The sequence below is a fragment of the Danio rerio genome, chromosome 13 (assembly GCF_049306965.1).
Source record: "Danio rerio strain Tuebingen ecotype United States chromosome 13, GRCz12tu, whole genome shotgun sequence".
NCBI classification, from domain to species: Eukaryota; Metazoa; Chordata; class Actinopteri; order Cypriniformes; family Danionidae; genus Danio; species Danio rerio.
Genome location: NC_133188.1, coordinates 18,961,785 through 18,982,583, shown reverse-complemented (window position 1 = coordinate 18,982,583; position 20,799 = coordinate 18,961,785). Strand labels below are relative to the sequence as shown.

Sequence of the window (20,799 nt, the reverse complement as noted above, 5' to 3'; positions counted from 1 at the left end):
ATACTAATGTGTGCATCTCCTGACTCACGTGTGCAGCCATTTTACTATCGAAATTTTTGTACCCCTTGGTTTCAAGTGTGGTCTTGGAAAATCTTTGTTTCAAGGGCTATTTAGCCCCTTCCCTTAAAGCTGATCTATACTTCTGCATCAAGCGCACGCGTATGGTCCGGTTCAGCCTTCGCATGGTTGCATAGCCCTCGACATGGCTGACACCGATGTTGACGCATATCTCAAAAAAATTAACTACACATCGCAACGAAATGTAGCGCAAACTCTGTGATTGGTTGGCTTGGTAGCTGCGCAGTGTGGGCGGTACTGCGCAGAGTGCTGCGAGCCCGACAGAGTTCTGCGAGCCCGACAGAGCGACTGTCATCCTGTGAAGCGTGAGCTCCAGATTTTTTTGTGTTTACCTTATGGTAAGGTTTATGCGGAAGTATGCTAAAGAACTTTTAATTTGTTTGTAACATGGGTCATGCACTTTTGGTGAACTGAATGCCATTGCAAAATCAGCGCATTTAAGGTCTGTTTTCAGCAATCTCAACTATATCCGATATAAAGTGGGTCTCAGATTGTACAAGAAGCACTGCATTAAATAATTTTTTTTACCCGCCATGTCTTTGAAATATTAACATTTATTTTACCCGAGTATATTCAATTTCGCTTCTGCGCTAGCCTGCCGATTCTAACGGGCGCATGCGTGTAAACGGATCTTTATCTCGTTTGACGCTTGAGCAACTAAATGAATGTTAAAATCTTTTTAACTGATGTCACAAAAGTCCAATTAACCATTCACCAGATGTTTTTCAGTATGGGAAGAAACACTAGCTCTGCATATACTCTATTAAATTTGTTGCACGTTAGCTGGTTCACGCCTCTGAATGAGCAAATTTTAACTATGTGTACATTAAGGTAGCATTCAGATAAAACAATACACCCACAAAGAAACTCAATACTGTGGAACATAACATAACCTGCTGCCAGGTAGTTTTTCTGGAGTGTTTTTCCAGAGCAACAAAAACAGCACGCAGAAGTATAAATGCACGGCTATTTGCAAGGCTTGGGCAGTGGGTCACTGTGATTGCTTAAGCCATACCCCTTCACATGAACACGCAAAACGAGGGCTGAGAGGTAGAATTGGGATTGGGCCTTAAATATAGCCTTCACGGTTGTTTTTGTTTAACTAAATGCAAATGTTCATATCATGTCCTCAAAGACAGGAAATCAAAACTTGGTTTTCTAAATATGTATCACTATATATTTATATCTTAATTTTTTTAATGTTCTTATGGTTGATGTTTTTGTCATGTTTTGACAATTAAAGACTAGTTTTAATTGCTATTAACAATTAATGATTAACTCTGGTTTCTACAACAAGCAAAAATATGTCTTTAACTTCAAAGTAATGGAGGTTTGACATTTAATATGATAATTATCAATGACAACTCATATGAAAAATGCTATTGCAGTTTTTTTTTATTGATATATTTTTGGTCTGTATCCCCAGGGGCAATTGTTGTGTTTAATTGATTAATAATGTAGACATAATTATTTCTCAGTATATTATAAAAAAAAAAAAAGTTTCTTTAGCATTTTTTTTATGTTGTATTTTTTTTATTTATTTATACAGTGTCAGTACTCTCATGCCCACGTACTTCATCGATTATCATCACGCCGTAACATTTATTTGTTTTGCCTCACGCTGTAGGCTGAAATAACGCTTTCAAGCTAGTCTACAACCTCACCCTTTATCTCTCCTGCAAACATCAAGAGATCTCATTATTTAGACACATCTCAGGCTTTTTTTCCTCCCATATGCCCCAAGTCAAAATTAGTTTTCACTCCCTCTGTGATCTTCCCTGACTGGGGTGCGCTGGAAGTAAAGAAAATGGCTGTCTTCACATCAGGGCTGAGTCAAAGACGCACTTCACAGAGCCGTTCTTCCAGCTTAAGCATTGCTAAGTAACCTTCACATTTCACTCATGTAAAAAGCTAATTTCCTTTAAGTTCACATGTCACTTTCTGCAGGTCTGCTTTGTGGGTACTCTTCAAATGTCTCGCGGCATCTAATTGCGTCGGAAACATCCCAGACAAGCCAGTTTGACAGACCTACTCACAGAATCCTCAATAATTTAACATCCCACACACTTGAAAACATCGCTGACATTAGATACAGCTCCTAAGCGCAACATAAAGAGCCAGCGTGTGTCATACCTTTGAGAGAGAGTGTCTGTGAAATGGAAAGATATAGGGGAGATACATACGCACGGGGAACTCTGGAAGTATATATATGCAGTTGACAAACATAAAATATATCCAGCTTTTTCTAACTGCAATTAATAATATGCCAACAATTAAATTGAATGGCTTGTACACTGTAAAACTTTGCTGTAGACTTAGATTTCTCTCATTGCTCTTAAATTTTGTCATTACATAGAATATCACAAGATATTTTAGAAAATAATGACCTTAAGCTTTTTTTTTTTTTTTTTGAGGAACTTTTTACTGGAGTCTCATTTAAATTTAGTTAACTCTGAGAGCAAAACATATTTACAACATATTTTTTATGCAGTATATATAAATGAAAATACAGCATTTTGTAATTTATATAGTTAAGTGTTGTTATTTAAACAAAAAACAAAAACATAACATAATCTGTTATCTAAAACAGGTTATATTTATAACTTCAGGTTATTATGGATAAGCTAGGACTGCACAATATATCGGTTCAGCATGGGTGTCACACTGTGTGAATCTGCAAAAGTTTTCAAGTGAATTTAAACAATTTAGAGACTAGCTTAAACCTTAAAACCCAATCATCACGCTACTGTAAAAATAAGAATTATGGTTATACAGTGTAAAAAATATTATGCTGTATGGATGTGCGTATCCGCAGCTGTATCCTATCTAGAATTTACCACATACTCACACTTTCACTTCAAGGTGCTTTTGTGATCTACTTTGCCGGCATTTAACCAAAAGCTTCGCTGCAACAAAGTGACGTAATGCCGCACATGTTGCTGTTTTTGTGTGAAGTGAAGGAAGAGGTCTAACTCTGTCACCACTTAACTATAGATGTGTTAAAAATAATGAGAATATACAAGTCCTGATCGGGAGGTAGCATCTGATTCTGATCGTGTCAGAAAGTGCGTGATCAGAATTCCGATCACGTGATAGATCACATTTGATGCAGATGCACTCATCCACAAATTCCTCCCAATTCAGGTGTTGTCATTGTGAATTCTTTACAAATGGTCATCTTCTTAAAATTCTATATATTTCAACATATATTTCAGAAAAACAAAATATTGCAGTGTCATTTTTGTTTTCAATATCATGTAGCCCTAGGATGAACTAATAACCACATCAACAAAATTACAGCATTTCTAGAGCAAATTTTGTAATTTTAGTAAAAAAATGCAATTGTTCATTAATTGTTTATTTAAGGTTATGTGCATTAGCTAATGTTAATGTAGTGTATTTTTAATACATTTAGTAGACATGCGCAGTATCGTTAATACATGTTATTGAGGCCTTGTCTGTTATTGTTAACTAAGGGAGTTAAATTATCAATTGAAACCTTGTTTGTTAATGAGAAACAAATGAATGAGAAACAGCCTGCGGCATTTGGTTAAGTTAGTTCCAGTAAGTAATTTTTTTCCCCAGTACATTTATGTTCCTGACAGGATCATTCTTAATAATGCAGCTGATAACACTTCTGTTCTTTAAAAAAAAAAAAAGTTGACTGTTTCAAGTTCAACTCCTGTAAAGCCACGTAAAGTGTTATGCCTGTGATATGGCTGATTAACTTCCTGTCGTGCCCTAATCTTTGCTTTTTAACGCAGAGCTGCGCATAGATTCCTGTATCCGGTGAGAATTTGGGTATATGCTTGAGGCTAAAGCTGGTTCACTTGTGATCAGTGATCATATGATACATTTACGTAGCACAAGTGCATTGAAGTAGAACTGGTAAATCATTAAATACTTGCTCAATGCAGCTCACACTGTGCTCACACCACAGAAAAGGCTTTAAAGCCTTCGGAGGGCAGGCACCATTACATCCAGCCTTTCCTCTCTAGTCATTACCTAAGAAAACAGAATTAATACACTTTTATGCACACTACACCCATTTAAAACGCATTACTGCCACACATCTGAGAGACAATTATGAAGGTCAAAAGCATTAAAGTGCTTCTTCGGTGATTGGCACACTGAACATTTTCCCACTCTCAGCGTGACATTTATACTGTGTATAATCACAGTCTGCGCTTCAGATACAATTTATAGGTCTGCCCCACATATATAGAAGACTTTTTATGCAAAGCATATCATGATTAAATGAGCTTAAGAAGTAAAAATAGAAGTCAACACCAGACCGACTCTTCATTGACTTAAATACACACAAAGATATTTGTTTTCCTTCTGATCTTCGGCTCATCAGAGAGAGAGAGAGAGGAAAAAAAAAGTCTTGCACGAAAGACAAGGAAAGTTTCATACCCACGGAAAACACTTTTTTTCCCCCTCCTTGTTACAGACCCAGAGAGAAAACATATCAAAAAACATTTTACTACATGTCTTTTGCAAGCACAAAAAGCTGAAATGGTGTCAAGAGAAAACAAAACAGAAAGCTTGTTTCTTCTAACAATTGCTTTAAGCTACAAAATCTCCTTGAATCCCAAGCCTCCCGTTACTGTCGAATTTCCACTCTCTTTCTCTCGCTTGCTCTTAAAGGGAAAGCAGGCCCTTCTGTTGGGCCTGATAGGTTGTAGGCTGATGCTTAGCAACAACATTCCTGCGCCTTAAGTAGCAGTAAAGCCCCTGGCTGAACTCTTTGAAGTGGCTGTCAGGCCACATTTATTTCGTTTTAGCACTTTGTCTACTTGTCCAGATATATAAGGAGATAAAAAGCACTGGTGTTTACACTGATCTTTGCCTCTCTTTCTCTCTCCCTCTGTCTGTCTCACTCTATCTCTGTATATCTCTTTTGTGGCACTGGTAATTAGATTGTAGCCCTGATCAGACGTTGTAAGGATGAGATGCGCCGCAAGTTGCTCTGGATGCGCTCAACTCTTGATGTTTCAGGGATGTCTCCAGCTTTGGGGGTTCGCGGCAAACCAAATCATAGCGTTAACTGCATCTTAGCCAGCCGTTCACCTCTACCCACTCTCTGGGCTGGAGATTTGTTTGGAGTTGATAATCACAAATGGCTGGATTTTTCGTCATTTATTTGCGGGGGAGAGAAAGAAAAAAAAAGGACATGCGAAGGGAAGAGGGAGCATGAGTATGATGTATAATCCAGGAGACGAGTCATATTTCACTGTGACATTTTCAGCAAGCAGTCCTCCCTTTGAGTGCAGAGCCCCTGTTGGGCCGAGAGCTGCTGTGGCTTTCTCTGTTAATGCCATTATTAGAGACTTTCTTTCTTTCTCCAGCTTGTAAATTTCTGCTGCATTATCATAAAGTGTAGTGATTACTCAGTGTATAAAGACAATAATGATGTGAGCAGGCAGCATATGCCCAGGGCCTGGAGAACAAGAGCCCTGCGTGCTGAGATGAGAGAGAGGCGTATGCAAACCTGACGCTGCAGCGCCCCCATCTGACCAGTGCAGGAAATTATTGCACTCTTATGTCAGAACGTGAGTGGGTGGAGAGAAAGAGAAGGAACAAAAGGAACGGATGAGAGCTGAAGTTTGGCTCCTGGAAGATGAGATTGGAAGATGTGTCTTGGTGTTGGGTGTTCTTGAAGGAGCTTTAGTTTATTTGCTGATGCTTTATAGACCATTGAACATTTCCTACTTGTTATCAAACTATTTCACAACTGTAACAAGAGGCAATTCAATCATAACTCAGTGTTAACATTATTGATCAATATGTAGCTGTTTTTTTTTTTTTTTGGATTCTTGGAAGCTATAGAAATTAAAAATGTAAAACAGGAAATACATTGGTTTTTGTTTACATCCCTCAAAATGGTCTATAAAGATGTATATAAAATTGTAGCCTTGATGGAGTGTTCATCAGAGCTGTATTGAGTGAATGGTTCTTCTTTCACCTTGTGGTCAATGGCATAATATCTTTCACCCAGACACTAATCTTTAATCTCTAAAATGGACAGTTTCATTGTTTCATTGGCAATTCAAGCAACCTACAGCCGTCTTTGTTTGTTTGTTTATTTATTTGTATCCACAGAAGTAGCTATAACATTCACTTACCAATTTATTTAATTATAGTCTGTAATTATTACTACCAGTGTTGTTGTTGTTGTTGTTTAAATATTTATTTTGTTTGTTTATTTCATTTATTTCATTTATTCATTCATACATGCATATTCAAACCCCAAAAACACACACTTTGATAAAAATAAAAATCACCCTCGGTATGCATTATGCCAAGCGTGATTATTTCAGTCACTGTTGTATTAGTTGATTAATTGATTGATTAATAAATTTAGTGTGTAAACATTAGGGCTGTGCGATTTGGGGAAAATATCTAATTGTAAATTTTTTTGACATATGTTGCGATTTGATTTGCGATTTAATTTTATAGTCAAGCTTCAGCTCAATAATCTGTAAGTCGTGGCAACAATTCTGCGACAGCTCTTAAAAATTTTTTTTTTTTTTGTTCTGTGTTTAGCACTTTGAAATCAAAACATTCCCATATTACCAATGCTGTTTTTCTTATATATTAATTTGTCTATTAAACTTCTGAAGCAGCGGACGCCATTATCTCACTTGTCTGCACTTTCCTGTTTGTTTGTTTTCTTTTAATTGTGGGCCTTTGCATAGGTCAGTTGTGCAATTCTAATTGGCCAGAATGAAAGTATTTGTCACTCAATTGGCTAGTAAGATGGTTACATACTGTAATATATATATATATATATATATATATATATATATATATATATATATATATATATATATATATATATATATATATATATATATATATATATATATTAAACTAACAATAATAAATGCTATAACTTTAAATTCTATAATTAATAAATAAAATTAACAATGCTTCAAATTGCGATTGTGATTTGATTTCGAGCAATTTCACCGCCCTAATCAACATACACAACCACCAATGATCAAATTAACTTTTCCTTTAAAGTAAAAATACACAAATGCACAATTTTCTGAGGTTTGGGTTACGACGTTACACACTTGTGTGAACGTTGAGAACTGACATTATGCTTAAAAATGTTAGTGAGTTAGTTTGCTCAGGTCATTGCACCATTTGCCTCCAGGTGACAATTGGTTTGATATTTTATTTACTGCAATAACATTCAGACAAATCTCCCAACAAACTGACTATCATTCATTAAAGATAGGCAGGTCTGTGCACACAAGTTGCCATTTGTTTGATGGATAGTGATGTATATCTTTTAAAATCAACCAAAAACAAAGTGCTCGGTGAAAGGAAAAGCTCTTAACTGCCTGTGCATGCTTAAAGCTCCCGGATTGAATGAATTCAAAGGCTTCAGGATGACCCCTTGGCTTGTGATTATGTTTGTGTAAAATCTTAAGGATGCCGATCAAAGCAAGGCTCTTGTCCTCCTGCCCTTTTTCCCCCCAGATAACAGCTGGCATTCAAACTGAGTTTTCCTTTAACTTTTTTTTTTTTTTTTTCTGCCGGGATTCCCATTATGAGCCAGGCCTCCTTTCTCATCTCGATGATGGCTCATTGAATAAAGAGAAAGAGAGGAGTGGATGGGAGTGGAGGAAGTGGAGGGAGGGCTCTGATTAATCTTCTTCCAGGATGGGGGTGTTTGATCAGTGGACTCGGCCCGGGAGGGGTGGGATGCTTAGCAGAGAAGGGGGCATCTCTGATGTTGACAGCAGGCGACTTTTGCGCACGGCATGTGATTGACGTGCCTGGCCGCTGGGCCGGAGGGGGGGGTACTGTGTGTCCGGTGGGGCATAGCCAGCCCCTGACTGTGGGTGGTGGTGTTAATAATGTGGCAACTGGGAAGATTAATTGTAGACAAGCAGCAGGATTACGAGCGGCTTTGTGGCTGGGACAGGGCTGTTTGGTGGGGAAGGCCTCTGATCTGTCAGGTCCAGAGGAAATTAGTCAGGGCGGACTGAAGCTGACACTAAAAATGCTGCTTTAGGATATTAAAGCCAAATGGCCGGAGGAGATTGAAATGGTAACAAGGAAAGCGCTGACATGCTTGGAAACCCCAATGCTGCCGTACCCCAGTGGATTTGGGTAATTAGTGTGAAGATTAGTCATGTGATGATCACACACACACACACACATACACAAACAAAGCTTTTTAATTTGATTTTATTAAATTTTTCACATACAGAAAAATATTTATAAATAATATTTTTTTTTTACATTTAAGCACTGAATTCTAATGTTAGAAGGATTTGCAAAGTTATTTTTGTTTTCAACAGTCATAATTGAGTCACACTATATTTTGATGGTCCGTTTGTTGAGTTTAAGAAACATTGCATCTACATGCCAACTAATTCTTATAAGAATATAAGTAGACTGTTAGGTTGGGCTTAGGGTTAGGGCTAGTGCAAGTAGACATGTACTTGCAAAGTTTTTTTGTCAGTGAAATGTTTGTTTAGCAGCAGTATCAACAGATATTAGGCAGTAAGTCTACTAATACTCAAATGGACTATCAAAATAAAGTTTTACCCATAATCGTAAGGGCGCTATGATCTTAATTTGAAAATACTAATCATCATATTAGAATTATTTCTGATTGATGACTGAAGTAATGGCTGCTGCAAATTCAGCTTGCCATCACAGAAATAAATTGTTATGAAACACATTCAATTATAAAAGAGCACTGTCAAATTAGAAAATATTAAAATCTAAATTCTTTTAATCTTACATGCACAAGGCATTCTCACTCACTAAAGCAGTGATTTCAGTAAAAAAGAGGCAACCTCTACTCTCAGAATGATTAAATGCTCAGAGAATTTCTGCCTGCAGAAAGGCAGAATATTTTCACAAAGGCATCAGATATCAACACATCATGATATATACTTTGTTTTTGGTCCTTGAAAGAAGACAAAGGAGGTAGAAAACAACACTTGTGACCTACCCGAAGCACACAGGCGATCTGTATTCTCTCCAACTCGTCTCCCTGTTCTGTCTGTCTATGCGGTGGCCTTTATGTGAATATATTTGTATTTTTAAGGTCGGCCAGTGAGAGATGAGTTTACTTAAACTCAGGTCTGGCCTTTGGAGAGCAGTAATTTCATGCCACCTGTTGGATTGTCAACACACAGCCACTTGTGTGTGTGTGTGTGTGAGTGGCAGGTTGACCTAGGTCTGACCCGTGGGGCTCTTCATGGCTGAGTAGTGACTGGGGCCCTTTCCCTGGTGGCCCCCACTCTTCAATAGGCAGGGGACAGGTAATCAAAGCCAGCGCCCATCCTCACCTTTCACTCCCCTCCTTGCAAAATAATGAAAGTTGCCCTCGTCCTGAGCCCTGATAAAATACGAACGCCGCTCCTAACATTTCCTCTCCTCTGCACTGATAAAATTTATGGCATTTAGACAATCAGTCATGGCAGTGAAATCTCACCCGCATTCTTCACTTGTCTCTCGCCCCGCCGTGCGTTTTCCATTCTCTCTCCCTTTTGTGTCATCAATCTGAAGAAATATTCCAGATTGCTTGTGACAAATGACTTCTTTTCATTTAACTCAATTAGGATCATCGCATACGGAAATCAATAACCAACATTTCTCCTGTCTCTGCTGAGTAATACATTGCCGTAGATGTTATAAATGTTTGCAGGTGTGTAAACTGCACACTGAGAAATATTATATATATATACATTTTTTTTTTTGTTCTGTTTCAGGACACTGCCAGTGATACGAGGTCTGAATCCATTGCCACGCCTTACACACCACTGCCAAGAGGATCCAGAGATGCCCGGAACCATAAAGGTAGTATTATTTTGTTTTTAAAAAAAAAATATTTAAAAACATTGTGCATACTGGAGAATATTAACCCTTTAATTGCCTGCTCGACTGTAAAGTCATTTAGAGAATGACTATTTAAAAAAATGGTTTATACACACAGCATTGTTGGTTTACAAGAAAGTCAAACAAACATAATCCTGTTGCACTACTACACTTTATTTTGGTTTCATTGTAAAAAAAAATAAATAAATAAAAAATTTTAAATGAATATATGAAATATTTTATGGCATACTTCAAAAATAAAGATTTAGTATTTAATAATATTTTATTAAAATTTTTATTTTTGTATAAATTGGCTACTATAGCCATTTAGGCTACTATTTATTTATTTATTTAAATACTGCATTTTAGTGACATTTTAAGCACTACTTTAGCTTAAATGGATTGTTGGATGGTCATCATAACCAAAAAGAACTACATTTGATAATTTATGGATAACAACAATTACAAATCTACAAATCTACAAATCAACAAATACAATCTACAATAGGATTGAAATTCTTTTTAATAGGGGCTGCTTTTGATCCTTCACACCTTTTTTGGGTCATTTTTTTCTTTCAAGAATAAGGTCCAGTATCTAGAATAAAAGTTACGTGTAAACTATTTTCTCTGTTTAAAAACAATAGTGTAGCAAAAAATGACCTGACTTACATCAGATTGTATGCTTTCTTGCACAGCTTGATGTTGAACTCATGGAAAATAATTGTGTGCATTGGCCAAAACTGATTAGCTGAAGTCACCACAGCCAACAGAGGATTCCACTTAGTCTTAAAACCTTTTTCCATGGGTTATTTTCATTATTTATGATGGCATAGCAGTCAAAATAGGACAAAAGAGCTCATGTATTTGGCAAATTCTGGACCTTTGTCAGTGAGGATTGGGCCTTTTGAACCACCCGAACCACCCCTGGCTAAGGGCCTGATTTGGAGTTAAGAAATGCTATCCATTTTTTGTTGTTGGTGGTGGGGCAGTTAAAGGGTTAAGAGCTCACTTTAAAGTAAAAAAATAAAATAAAGATTTGTTAGATTTTTGAAAGCTTTAGGTTTGAGTAAAATGTTAATATATATGACACATAGAATGAAGACATTCAGATAGATGTTTTGATATAATTTCTTTGATTTAATCTGGGTTATTACCACAAATATTGCTGTTTTCAATCATCTGAAGTTATCAAAAAAATGAATATAAGCATGTCTGAAAATATTTGCATTGTATTAAATGCCAAAAATGATTTAACATGGGAATGTTTTATATGGAAGAAATGTCATCAGTAGTTTATAGAATAAAACAAAACCTAAGTTTTACTCAAACATATAACATAATTAAATTGTATGCTTAAAATAATAACAAAAATGCCCAGTTTTTGGTTTATATTTTTAAGAAATCAATATTTGATGTAATTACCCCAATTTTCAGTCAAAACGAATGAAAACATTTGTATTCTGATCGAGTTTTCTATCTTTTTTTTTGGCTCTCTGTTGCCTTTTTTATTATGAAGAAATGTTATTCTAAACAAATATCAATATATCAATTGAATAATATCAATCAATATCCATAAATTTAAATAATATAAATTTTATTTTGTTTTAAGTTATCAGAAAAATGTGTATAAGCATGTCTAAAAATGTTAATATTGTATTAAATGGCAAAAATGTTTCTATGGCAATGTTTTTTTTTTAATACGGAAGAAATGTCAACAGTAGTTTTGAGCATTTGTATTCTGATCAGTTTTTATTTTATTTCTTTGGCTCTCAGTTCTTTTTTAATTATGACATGAATTATAATCCAACTTTTATTGAATAAAACAAATATTAACATTTTGTCTGTACATAAAACTAATAAATCACAAAAAAATCAAGCAAATTTTCAAGTAGCTACTTATTTTTCTTTATAGCTGTACGGTTTATACCCATATGACAGGTATGTAAACAAAGCAGACTGGATTGTTAATAGAAAGCCTGCAGATGAGATGGTTTTGAAGTGCTGGACTCTTTCATGCCGGCCACATTTATCATGCTCTTTTGTCTGTGCAATGCAAAGCATTGTTTTTATGTCACGGCCACGGCGGTGGTACTTTCATGCGAGGTCAGCTGTGTGCTTCTCAACCCCCCACCAAGGACAGATCTATTTCACAAAGGCTGACCTGCACCTCTCAAGTGATGTAGAGGAAAGCCCAGTGCTTTGTCAAAATCATGCTGCTTGAGAATAGTCCATTAAAAGGTGAACGGAGCTGACATATGAAATATTTTTTCTCCCGCTTAGATTTGGGCGAGCTGACACTCTCCATTTGTTATTTTTACGATACTGTACTGCAGCGTTAGATAACACAAGCCCTCATCTTCGTCCTTCGCCTCTTTTTATTCCTCTGCCTTTATCGCGCCATTTTTATTTATCTTGACTTATTGCCTATTCTATTTGCTTAATGCATTGGCTCTGACACTGTAACTCTTTACTAAAACTCACCTTTGGCTGTGCCATGAAAATGCTTTAATAGAATAGCCATGACACTAAAAGATGCAGTTCACCTCCAAGACACTGTCAGTGAAAGTCGAGCATTGTGTTTGGCTCTGTGATAATTCATGGGGCTTGCGCAGCAATTATTACTTGCTTATGTACTATAGCTTTTATTTATGAACTCATTTGCTCTTAAAGGAATACTGTAGCTCACCCGCAAATGATAGTTCTGTTATCATTTACTTGTGAAGAATGTTGTCTTTCGCTCACACAATGAATGTCCAAAACAACACTGACTTTCTTTGTAAAGACAATACAATGGCTTGAAGAATGGTTTAGATGTTAGTCAATTGCATTTTTTCTTTGTTATCAGTGCCCTTCATTAAAACACAGAGACTATATAGGTGCCTGGGTGGCACTGGCTCACTCAGATTGACCACTGCTCAAATGAGACACATTCTAACGTGTAAAGAATAAGTAACAAGATCCTAAATACTGATCTTCATTTCTGTTGTGTGGTAATTATTAAATGCAAGATGGCAATCTGAGCCATCAGTATCAACATGGCATGTTCTCGCTGTAAAACAATCATCAGCTTTTCATTACTGTCTCTACATTTTTAGATTACACTAGGAAACACCACTTCATCAACACTGCAATATGATCAGATCCTAAATGTCTCATAGCTTTAGTGAAGCAGCATGTAATGCTATTATTGAGGATTTTCTTATAGCTGTCTATATATAGCGGGTTTTGTTGTCATTGGACTTGTTCAAGAATGCATGCTGCAAATAAATATATGTGTTCTAGTGTGTTGTAGTACAGCTACAAACCAAAACACAGCCCTAAAGATGCTTACAAAGTAGTGTTATGTAAAAGCCATTTGTGGGAAAACATGTAGTCATTTAGTACAGTGTTTCTCAACCACGTCAATGGAGGAACACCAACACTGCCTGTTTTGGATGTCTCCTTTGTCTGTCATACCCGTTAAAGGTCTTCCAGTCTCTGCTAATGAGATGATGATCTGAATCAGGTGTGTTTGGTAAAGGAGACAAGGAAAATGTGCAGAGCTGGTGGTCCTCAAGGAACATGGTTGAGAAACACTGATTTAGTAGATGCACCGTATAGCTGAGGATGAAATAAAGACTTCAAATAACCAGAGGGCAGCAAGACATGGATGTCATGACAAGTTGTTAGGTCCTTGTAATAAAATGTTTATAGTAAAGAGTCTGGTGCGCAGAGGAAAGAGTGTGTTTTACAGGTGATATTACAGGCCCACTTACATGTGTGAAATTGCATTTTTTTTCTCCCTAGTAACAATGAGTGTTTATAAAAAAAAAGTGTATGGTGGATACCACCAGTGAAAGAGTGTCTACCGCTTATCGCCAGGTTGTGCAAAGGAGCGAGATCAAGTGTGCCACACGCCTTCTTTTGAGTGACGCTCCCTGCCATTAGGTAGCCCCGTGTTAATCAACAAGACTTGAGCCCAAGTAAAAAAAATAACTTACACTTGCAATAAAATGTGTCGAAAGATGGTTTAGGGCTATCGAGGCACTGGTTATCAAGCTGATATAGGTTCAGATGTTCATTTTTGTAAAGAGTATGTTTTTTTTAGCCAGTAATTTAATGCTATAAAAATGAGGGATGTCATCATGATTGACAGTTGTGATTGACTGCTTCTCTAAGCAGACTGTCGGAGCTTCAGAAGGAGATTTCAGTACCAATGTTTGATTTTTGTGTTAGTTTAAAATGAGTTCAGCAGTAAACTATACTTTCTAACCTACAGGATTTGACGAATCATTGTTTATTTGGTTAAATGTGGCCTTTTGTTTGCAAATACATGGCAAATGTTATCATGTCATGGAAAACAGGTGATCGTTATCTAGCAGTAATTATTTTCAGGTCTGAAATAATAATTAGGAAGACAAACCGAATGTTAACCCATATCCGGATCAATCTCCTGTAACTTTATTTGAACTTGATTTACAGGATGTTTCTGATATTTTGAGTTTGAGCATGTTATCAAGTTAATCTACTGAATTTGCTGTTTCAAAAATATTAAGTTGTAGAAACAAAATCTTACATAACAAAAAAAAAAAAACCTGTAAATGGTATTAATTATTTCTATATATCATTTACCATTTACTATTTTATATTGTTCTGGGATGTGTAAATAACCTGAAATATACCGTTTGCTAATATAAACGTACAATTTTTCCCGCATGGCAAATAGCTGTCCATGATGTGTAAATTTTAGGTCCTAAGATGAAGATAATAAATACCAACAACCAGCTATAAGAGACATATTTTTTGACTCTAACTTAGTTTTTTTTGCAGTCCAGCATATAAACATATTAAATTATTAAAAACAGCTTACATCACACAGTTTTTAGTTAAACATATATTATTACGTTTTTTCTTTTAATGTAAGTGCTTATATTTATTTAGCGAGCCTTTCTTGTTGTGCAGATACGGGCGGTCAAGTGAGAAGGGGTGTGTGGTTGATTTGATGTACATGCATTTGGTTGGAAGCTTGATTTTGCGGCTCTGCCTCTGACTCCATCAGGCAATCCTTCTGCGCACGCCCAGGCTCCAATTTCAGTTGTTTTTAGCGAGAGTTTGTGCCTGTCGTGAGATGTTTTGCATCCAAAGCATTCAATGGAAAAAAGGCACTGTTGCCAATGTGTCGTCCACATTTTTTACAGTCATTGGGCGAGATATGAACTGACCTTCATAAATCAATACAAACATTTTGGTTGATGGACTAATGTGGTTGATCATCTGTATACTGTTTAGATGTACTTGTTATTGTTTGGTCTCTATGTTAAACCACTTTTTTTGCTGATTAAGACATTGTAGTCATTTATGATACCAGCTGGTTGTGTAGATTCCAAATAGTCACATTAACTAAACAATACCAATAGCTACCACTCTTCCAGACACACGTAATGATCTTTTTTTGTTGTTTTTTTTATTTTATTTCAATATTGCATTTAATTTATGGATGCGCACAATTATTAGATGCTGAAAACAAAAATTGTGTTTTCTGTTTTTGTCCAAAATAGAAAACAGCTGAAGATATCATTCATTCATTCATTCATTCATTTTCTTTTCGGCTTAGTCTTTTTATGATAGAGGATGCCCTTCCAGCTGCAAGATATCACTTGGAAACACCCATACACTCTCATTCACACACATACACTACAGACAAATTAGCTTAACCATTTACCCATACCACATGTCTTTGGACTTGTCGGGGAAACCGGGGCACCCGGAAGAAACCGTTACAAGCACAGGAGAAAATGCAAATGCCACAAAGAAATACCAGCTGACCGAGCCGAGGCTCAAACCAGCGATCTTCTTGCAGTGAGGTGATTTTGCTACCCACTGTGCCATTGTAATGCCCAGCTCAAGATATGAGCCGAAAAAAGATTACACTGTGCCGCACTACCCAGCAGTGTTCAGCATGCTGTTTCACTCTACATCCAGTTGTAACCACTACACGTTCTGAAGTGGCTTTCACACCGGATTTGAAAAGTTTTGCCCTATGAAACCCATTTATTTCATTGCGCTGTGCAATGGTCATTTTGTTGCTGTGTCGACCAAAGATCATTGAAGTCAAAGTTTAAAATAGCTCAGTATTTCAGTCTGTGGATATTCCATTCATGACCATGTATATTTATCAATGCATAAATCACCCGAAAAGCAATGTCTGTTCAAATAACAAGCCTACAGAGCACTTCTCTGAAGTACACTTGTTTCTGAAAAAAGATGTTGATTCTACATGTTGAGAAATACAGTAAACTAGGTTCAACTGCGTTGTGTTTTACTGAACCAGTCATACAGCAAAGACAACGTTTTAAAAAGTTTTTGAAGAATAATAAAGTTACACAATGTTCATTGTAGGTTATTGATCTGATATAAATGTTTGTCATTTTCGTTCAATACATAGACTCTTTCAATAATGTGGTATGAGTGACCTATTTATTACTAAATAGGTTTATTACTATTTATTCTGAATCACAGGTTATCAAATGAAACAAAACAGAATAAACTAGTATATATATATATATATATATATATATATATATATATATATATATATATATATATATATATAGTAAAGTATTGTAATTGTATGCAGTAGAATGGCTGAAATTAGGACAGGCTTCCATAGGTAAAAGCCTAGTCCCGTCACATTTGCTATATGTTTCTTGTAGCCCTGCAGTGGCCGGCAGGATTAGTGGCGTCTGTGACAGCAAGCTGTCTCAAACAGGGACCTACTCTACCTTTTCTCAATATTTTTACAATTGATGTCACCTGCGCCAGACCCCCAGAGCCAAGGTGCCATGGGTAATTACAGCAGACAGAAGCTCTGCGGAGGGAAGAGGGGAGACCAGCTATTCGCATGGCATGAGAGGTCCTGGCTTTGGGTTATAAGACCCTTGTCTGCTGTTTTGGGGGAAAATTGGGAAGTGGACAAACAGCAAGTAGACAGGAGAGGCTCAGAGGAGAGAAACGGACAGGGGAACGCAGAAGCAGAGAAGGGAGGTTATATGGCAGTGACACAGAGAACCATGAGAGTCTGGAGACGAAGGGGGGCTGGAAAGCGTGTGGCCGCAGGAAGTAGCACTACTGTCAGTTTCCACCAGCTTTAAACCGGCCTGTCGCCTCAACCTAACCCAAAGTTTTTCAAGAGACAAATGTTGTCTTAAAGGAACAGTTCACCCAAAAAATGATATCCTCACCCTCATGTCGTTCTAACCCTATTTCATTTCTCCAAAGCAAAAATTCAGTTCACGTGAAGGTAATGACAGTTTTGTCAAGAGCAAAATATTATTACTTAATTTAGTAATTATTATAATTAGGGGCCAAGCACTGAAGGTGCATAGGCATCTATTGTATCCATTCCGGTTTTTATTATTATTCTTCTGGCTTCTTCTTCTTCCTCTTCTTCTTCCGCTCTGGGAGTCTATGGCAGCCCTTTTCACTTATGTTTATCTTTATCACTTTTGAACCGAATGGGTCAATCAAAATTCTTTTTTCCTCTGATTCCTTGGCTCAAGCCATTAAATAATTTTCGCTATTTAGAATTTTTGTAAAACGTGTTTGAACGAACTAGTTTTAGGCTGTCTGATTTTCACCAAAATTGAATCACAAGATGTACAGACCGTGCTAACCAAAAGTTATTGAATTCAAGTTAATTAGACGAACCGTTTTCTATGAACTTGCAAACAACTTTAACGTAGAGCTTGCGAAAACTGACATAAGTTGTTACTTTCGTAACGCATTCACGTATTTACACCAAACTTAGTGTTTGTTATCACAACCATGGTCTGAAGTTGACTGCAGCGTTTCAGCGCAGTGCCCCTAAGTGGTCCGGAGTTACAATAAATAGAATTTTTTTTGCTTATAACTTCTAAACCCTTTTATAAAATTCATAAATTTTCTCTTTACATATGAATAGGGAGCGTTGTTTCCTGTCACCGTTCAATAAAATAGACTGAACAGTTTTCTATCAGTCGTCATAGATGATCAGTCATTATTTTCTGTCAGAGTAAATATAGCAGATACTCGTTTGCTGGCCTTCCTGAATGATTTACATTGGACAGGTTTAATTTATATAATGAATTCATTTATAATGAAGGAAAAAATAGCAAGTTAACTAGAGGCAATAATACATCTTTATATGTAATAAAAATATTTTTACATGTAATAAATGTATAACACTATATTAATATTTAACTCAAGCGATTGAAAGGTATTTATTTGTTTAACTTTCTAATAACTTTTTTATTAATGATTCCCACATTAAATACTACAGTAATTTATAGTATGCAATATATTGTTTTTAAACCATAAAGTACTGGTAAATTGTTGTAATTATAGTTGCAACACATTTTGCATTACAAACAAATTAATTGTTAGTAATAAATTAAAATAAGAATAATAATGTGTGCTGGCTTGTGTGTGCCTAAAACGTGTGTGGTTCTGCAGGTCTGAAGCTGGATATACCTCCTTCCTGTCTGCCATCTAGCCTAAGTCAAAAACCTACTTTTTTAACTTCTCCCACTTCGTTTGGCTAATTTGTAAAAATTTATGGAATTTGTATCTATAGGTGTAATAGTTTTTGTTTACAGCATGGGCAAATGTGATGGCATGATGCCAAATTACATCTGAGGCTGTATCTCTGCAATAGTTAAATATAATGACACCAGTTTTTGGGTCTATCATTGTCACCTCACACTGACCCCACCATAAAAATTTGGTGACAGCGCCACCTATGGCATCAAGAGTTATAAGAAACTTACAAACTTGGTAATATTGTCTGACTGCATATGCTTAGGGTCTCTATTGGTCTCAAATTATTTATTGGGTCATGCCGACAACACAGATAAGAAAATTCCTGTCCGCCATTTTGATTTTGTTCAAACCATTTTGATTTTAACTTCTCCTAGACTGTTGGGTAAACCTTTACCAAATTTGATTCGGATCATCTTCGTACCCTGTAAACCAAAAGTTATGATATTCATGTAGACAAATCTGTTGTCATTTAGAATATGCGCAAACTTTATGTAATGCTGCCAGATGACATTATAGGCTGAATCACTGCAATGGTTTGAAGTATTGAAACTTAGTGTGTGTGATCTAGACCTGATGTTGACCAAATTACGTCAGTTCAAGCTATCTTCTGGATAAAATTTACAAACAATTAAATTCTATCAATAGAAATCAACAAAATACAATACAAAATTTATCAAATGACTTTTGAATAGTTTTTTCTATCGTCATGATACTGGTCTTGCAGACTCTTTGTATTATTGTTATGTAAACACTGATATCATTGATTCCCTAATATTGACATGGCTTTCTTTCCATTATCTTGAATTAGTCTAAAAATATGTTGTTTTGAACTCTCCATATATCATTATCCTGATTTTCACCACATTTGGCTCAAAACATGCTATCAAACACTTATAGACTTTTCCAGTTGCTCTGTAGCTTGTTGCCGTGCTTGATTATGTTGTGGCTACTGGGCTGCTTGTTTTGTACTGTGTTTACTAGACAAGTAGAATTATATACAACTGCAGAATTTCTTGAAATGAAGCCAAAATGTAGTTATGACAAGGAGTTATGATATAATATAATTATTATTATTTAATTTTTTCTTATGCAAAAATAATTTTTATTTTTCGATCAACTGTTGCTTTAAATAAAGAGATTTGCTTCTAATTCAAACTTGGAAAAATAAAGTTTGTCTTCACATTATTGCAAATAAATACAAAAATAAAGTGGAGCCACCACACTCACCGCTGTCACATTCTACAAAGCCATATTAATACCATTCATTACAACAGGTCACACAGTTGCCCTGGAATTTCATCCATAATTGAAATGGAAAATATACAAATCCTCATATATGTCTCTGGACATTTAAAGTCAGCGACCACCACTTTTGAATTCCCATCATTCATCTTTACTGTGACGAGCAAAGCAGAGGCCATCGAGGGTGAAACCGTACTCCTCCATCAGCCATGCGCCTCTAAACGCTCCTATTCTGGGCCCTGCTCCAGCTGAGTTGACTGTATTTTAAATGGCACACAACTAAACCCTTGAGGCAGGCAGCCTTCAAAGAGAAAATCTTAACTGAAGACCCCCAAGGGACCACGCACATTTTTTATTTTTACTATTTTCCACCTACAGTCTGCTGTCATTACACAATAGATTACATGTAGCCACGAAGCGGGACTGCATATGAAGAATAAATGACTTTACAGTCGCGGCACAACAAATAAACAAACATCTGGAACCGTTCAGAGGGCGCCATTAAAACAGTACATTTCTTTCCCAAAATGTGAAAATGATGACAAATGTGCTGTCACGGTGGCTGGGAGAGGCCAGATGATGGAGCAGTGGGTGCTAAGCACTGACTTTTAGAGCCCAGCAGGACAGAGAGAGAATTACACCTGCTGTTTGTCTGTCTACCCTCCATTAACTTACATCTGGATGGCGCACATCACTCAATTACCAGAGTCTGGATCTGCACCCGCATTGTTTAGCTAAAATGCCATGTTTAACATACAGCCCTAGACAGAGATATTTATGCCAGCGATCCCATGTAATTGAGATAAATTTGATTGGTGTTGGTGATGTGCTGTTGCTTGTCTCGTTTTACAGTCCAATGGATATGCAATAGCCCCAAGCTTTGCCTTTGGCTGGGTTGCCTCTTAATTATGGCCTGTCGAGCAGTTGTTCCTCTCCGCCGTTTTATAAGCACGAGTTTGCATGCATAGAAATCGAACCCTGCAGGACAAACTTTATGGTAAGCTCGCTCAGCCGTCGTTCTTTCTTCCAGACAGCGCGTGTCAATCTTTGAGTGCATTTTTAGCTTTTGAT

At 36.5% G+C, this 20,799-nt stretch overlaps 1 protein-coding gene across 5 annotated transcripts in view; it reads left to right on the top strand.

The window, feature by feature from the left end:
* lrmda (leucine rich melanocyte differentiation associated) overlaps window positions 1-20,799 on the top strand; it is a 597,893-nt gene that overhangs the window by 467,116 nt on the left and 109,978 nt on the right. For all 5 annotated transcript variants that reach the window (XM_073919573.1, XM_073919574.1, XM_021480581.3 and 2 more), the window contains 1 exon segment: window positions 9,825-9,912. In XM_073919573.1, coding sequence (XP_073775674.1) covers window positions 9,825-9,912 — 88 coding nt within the window.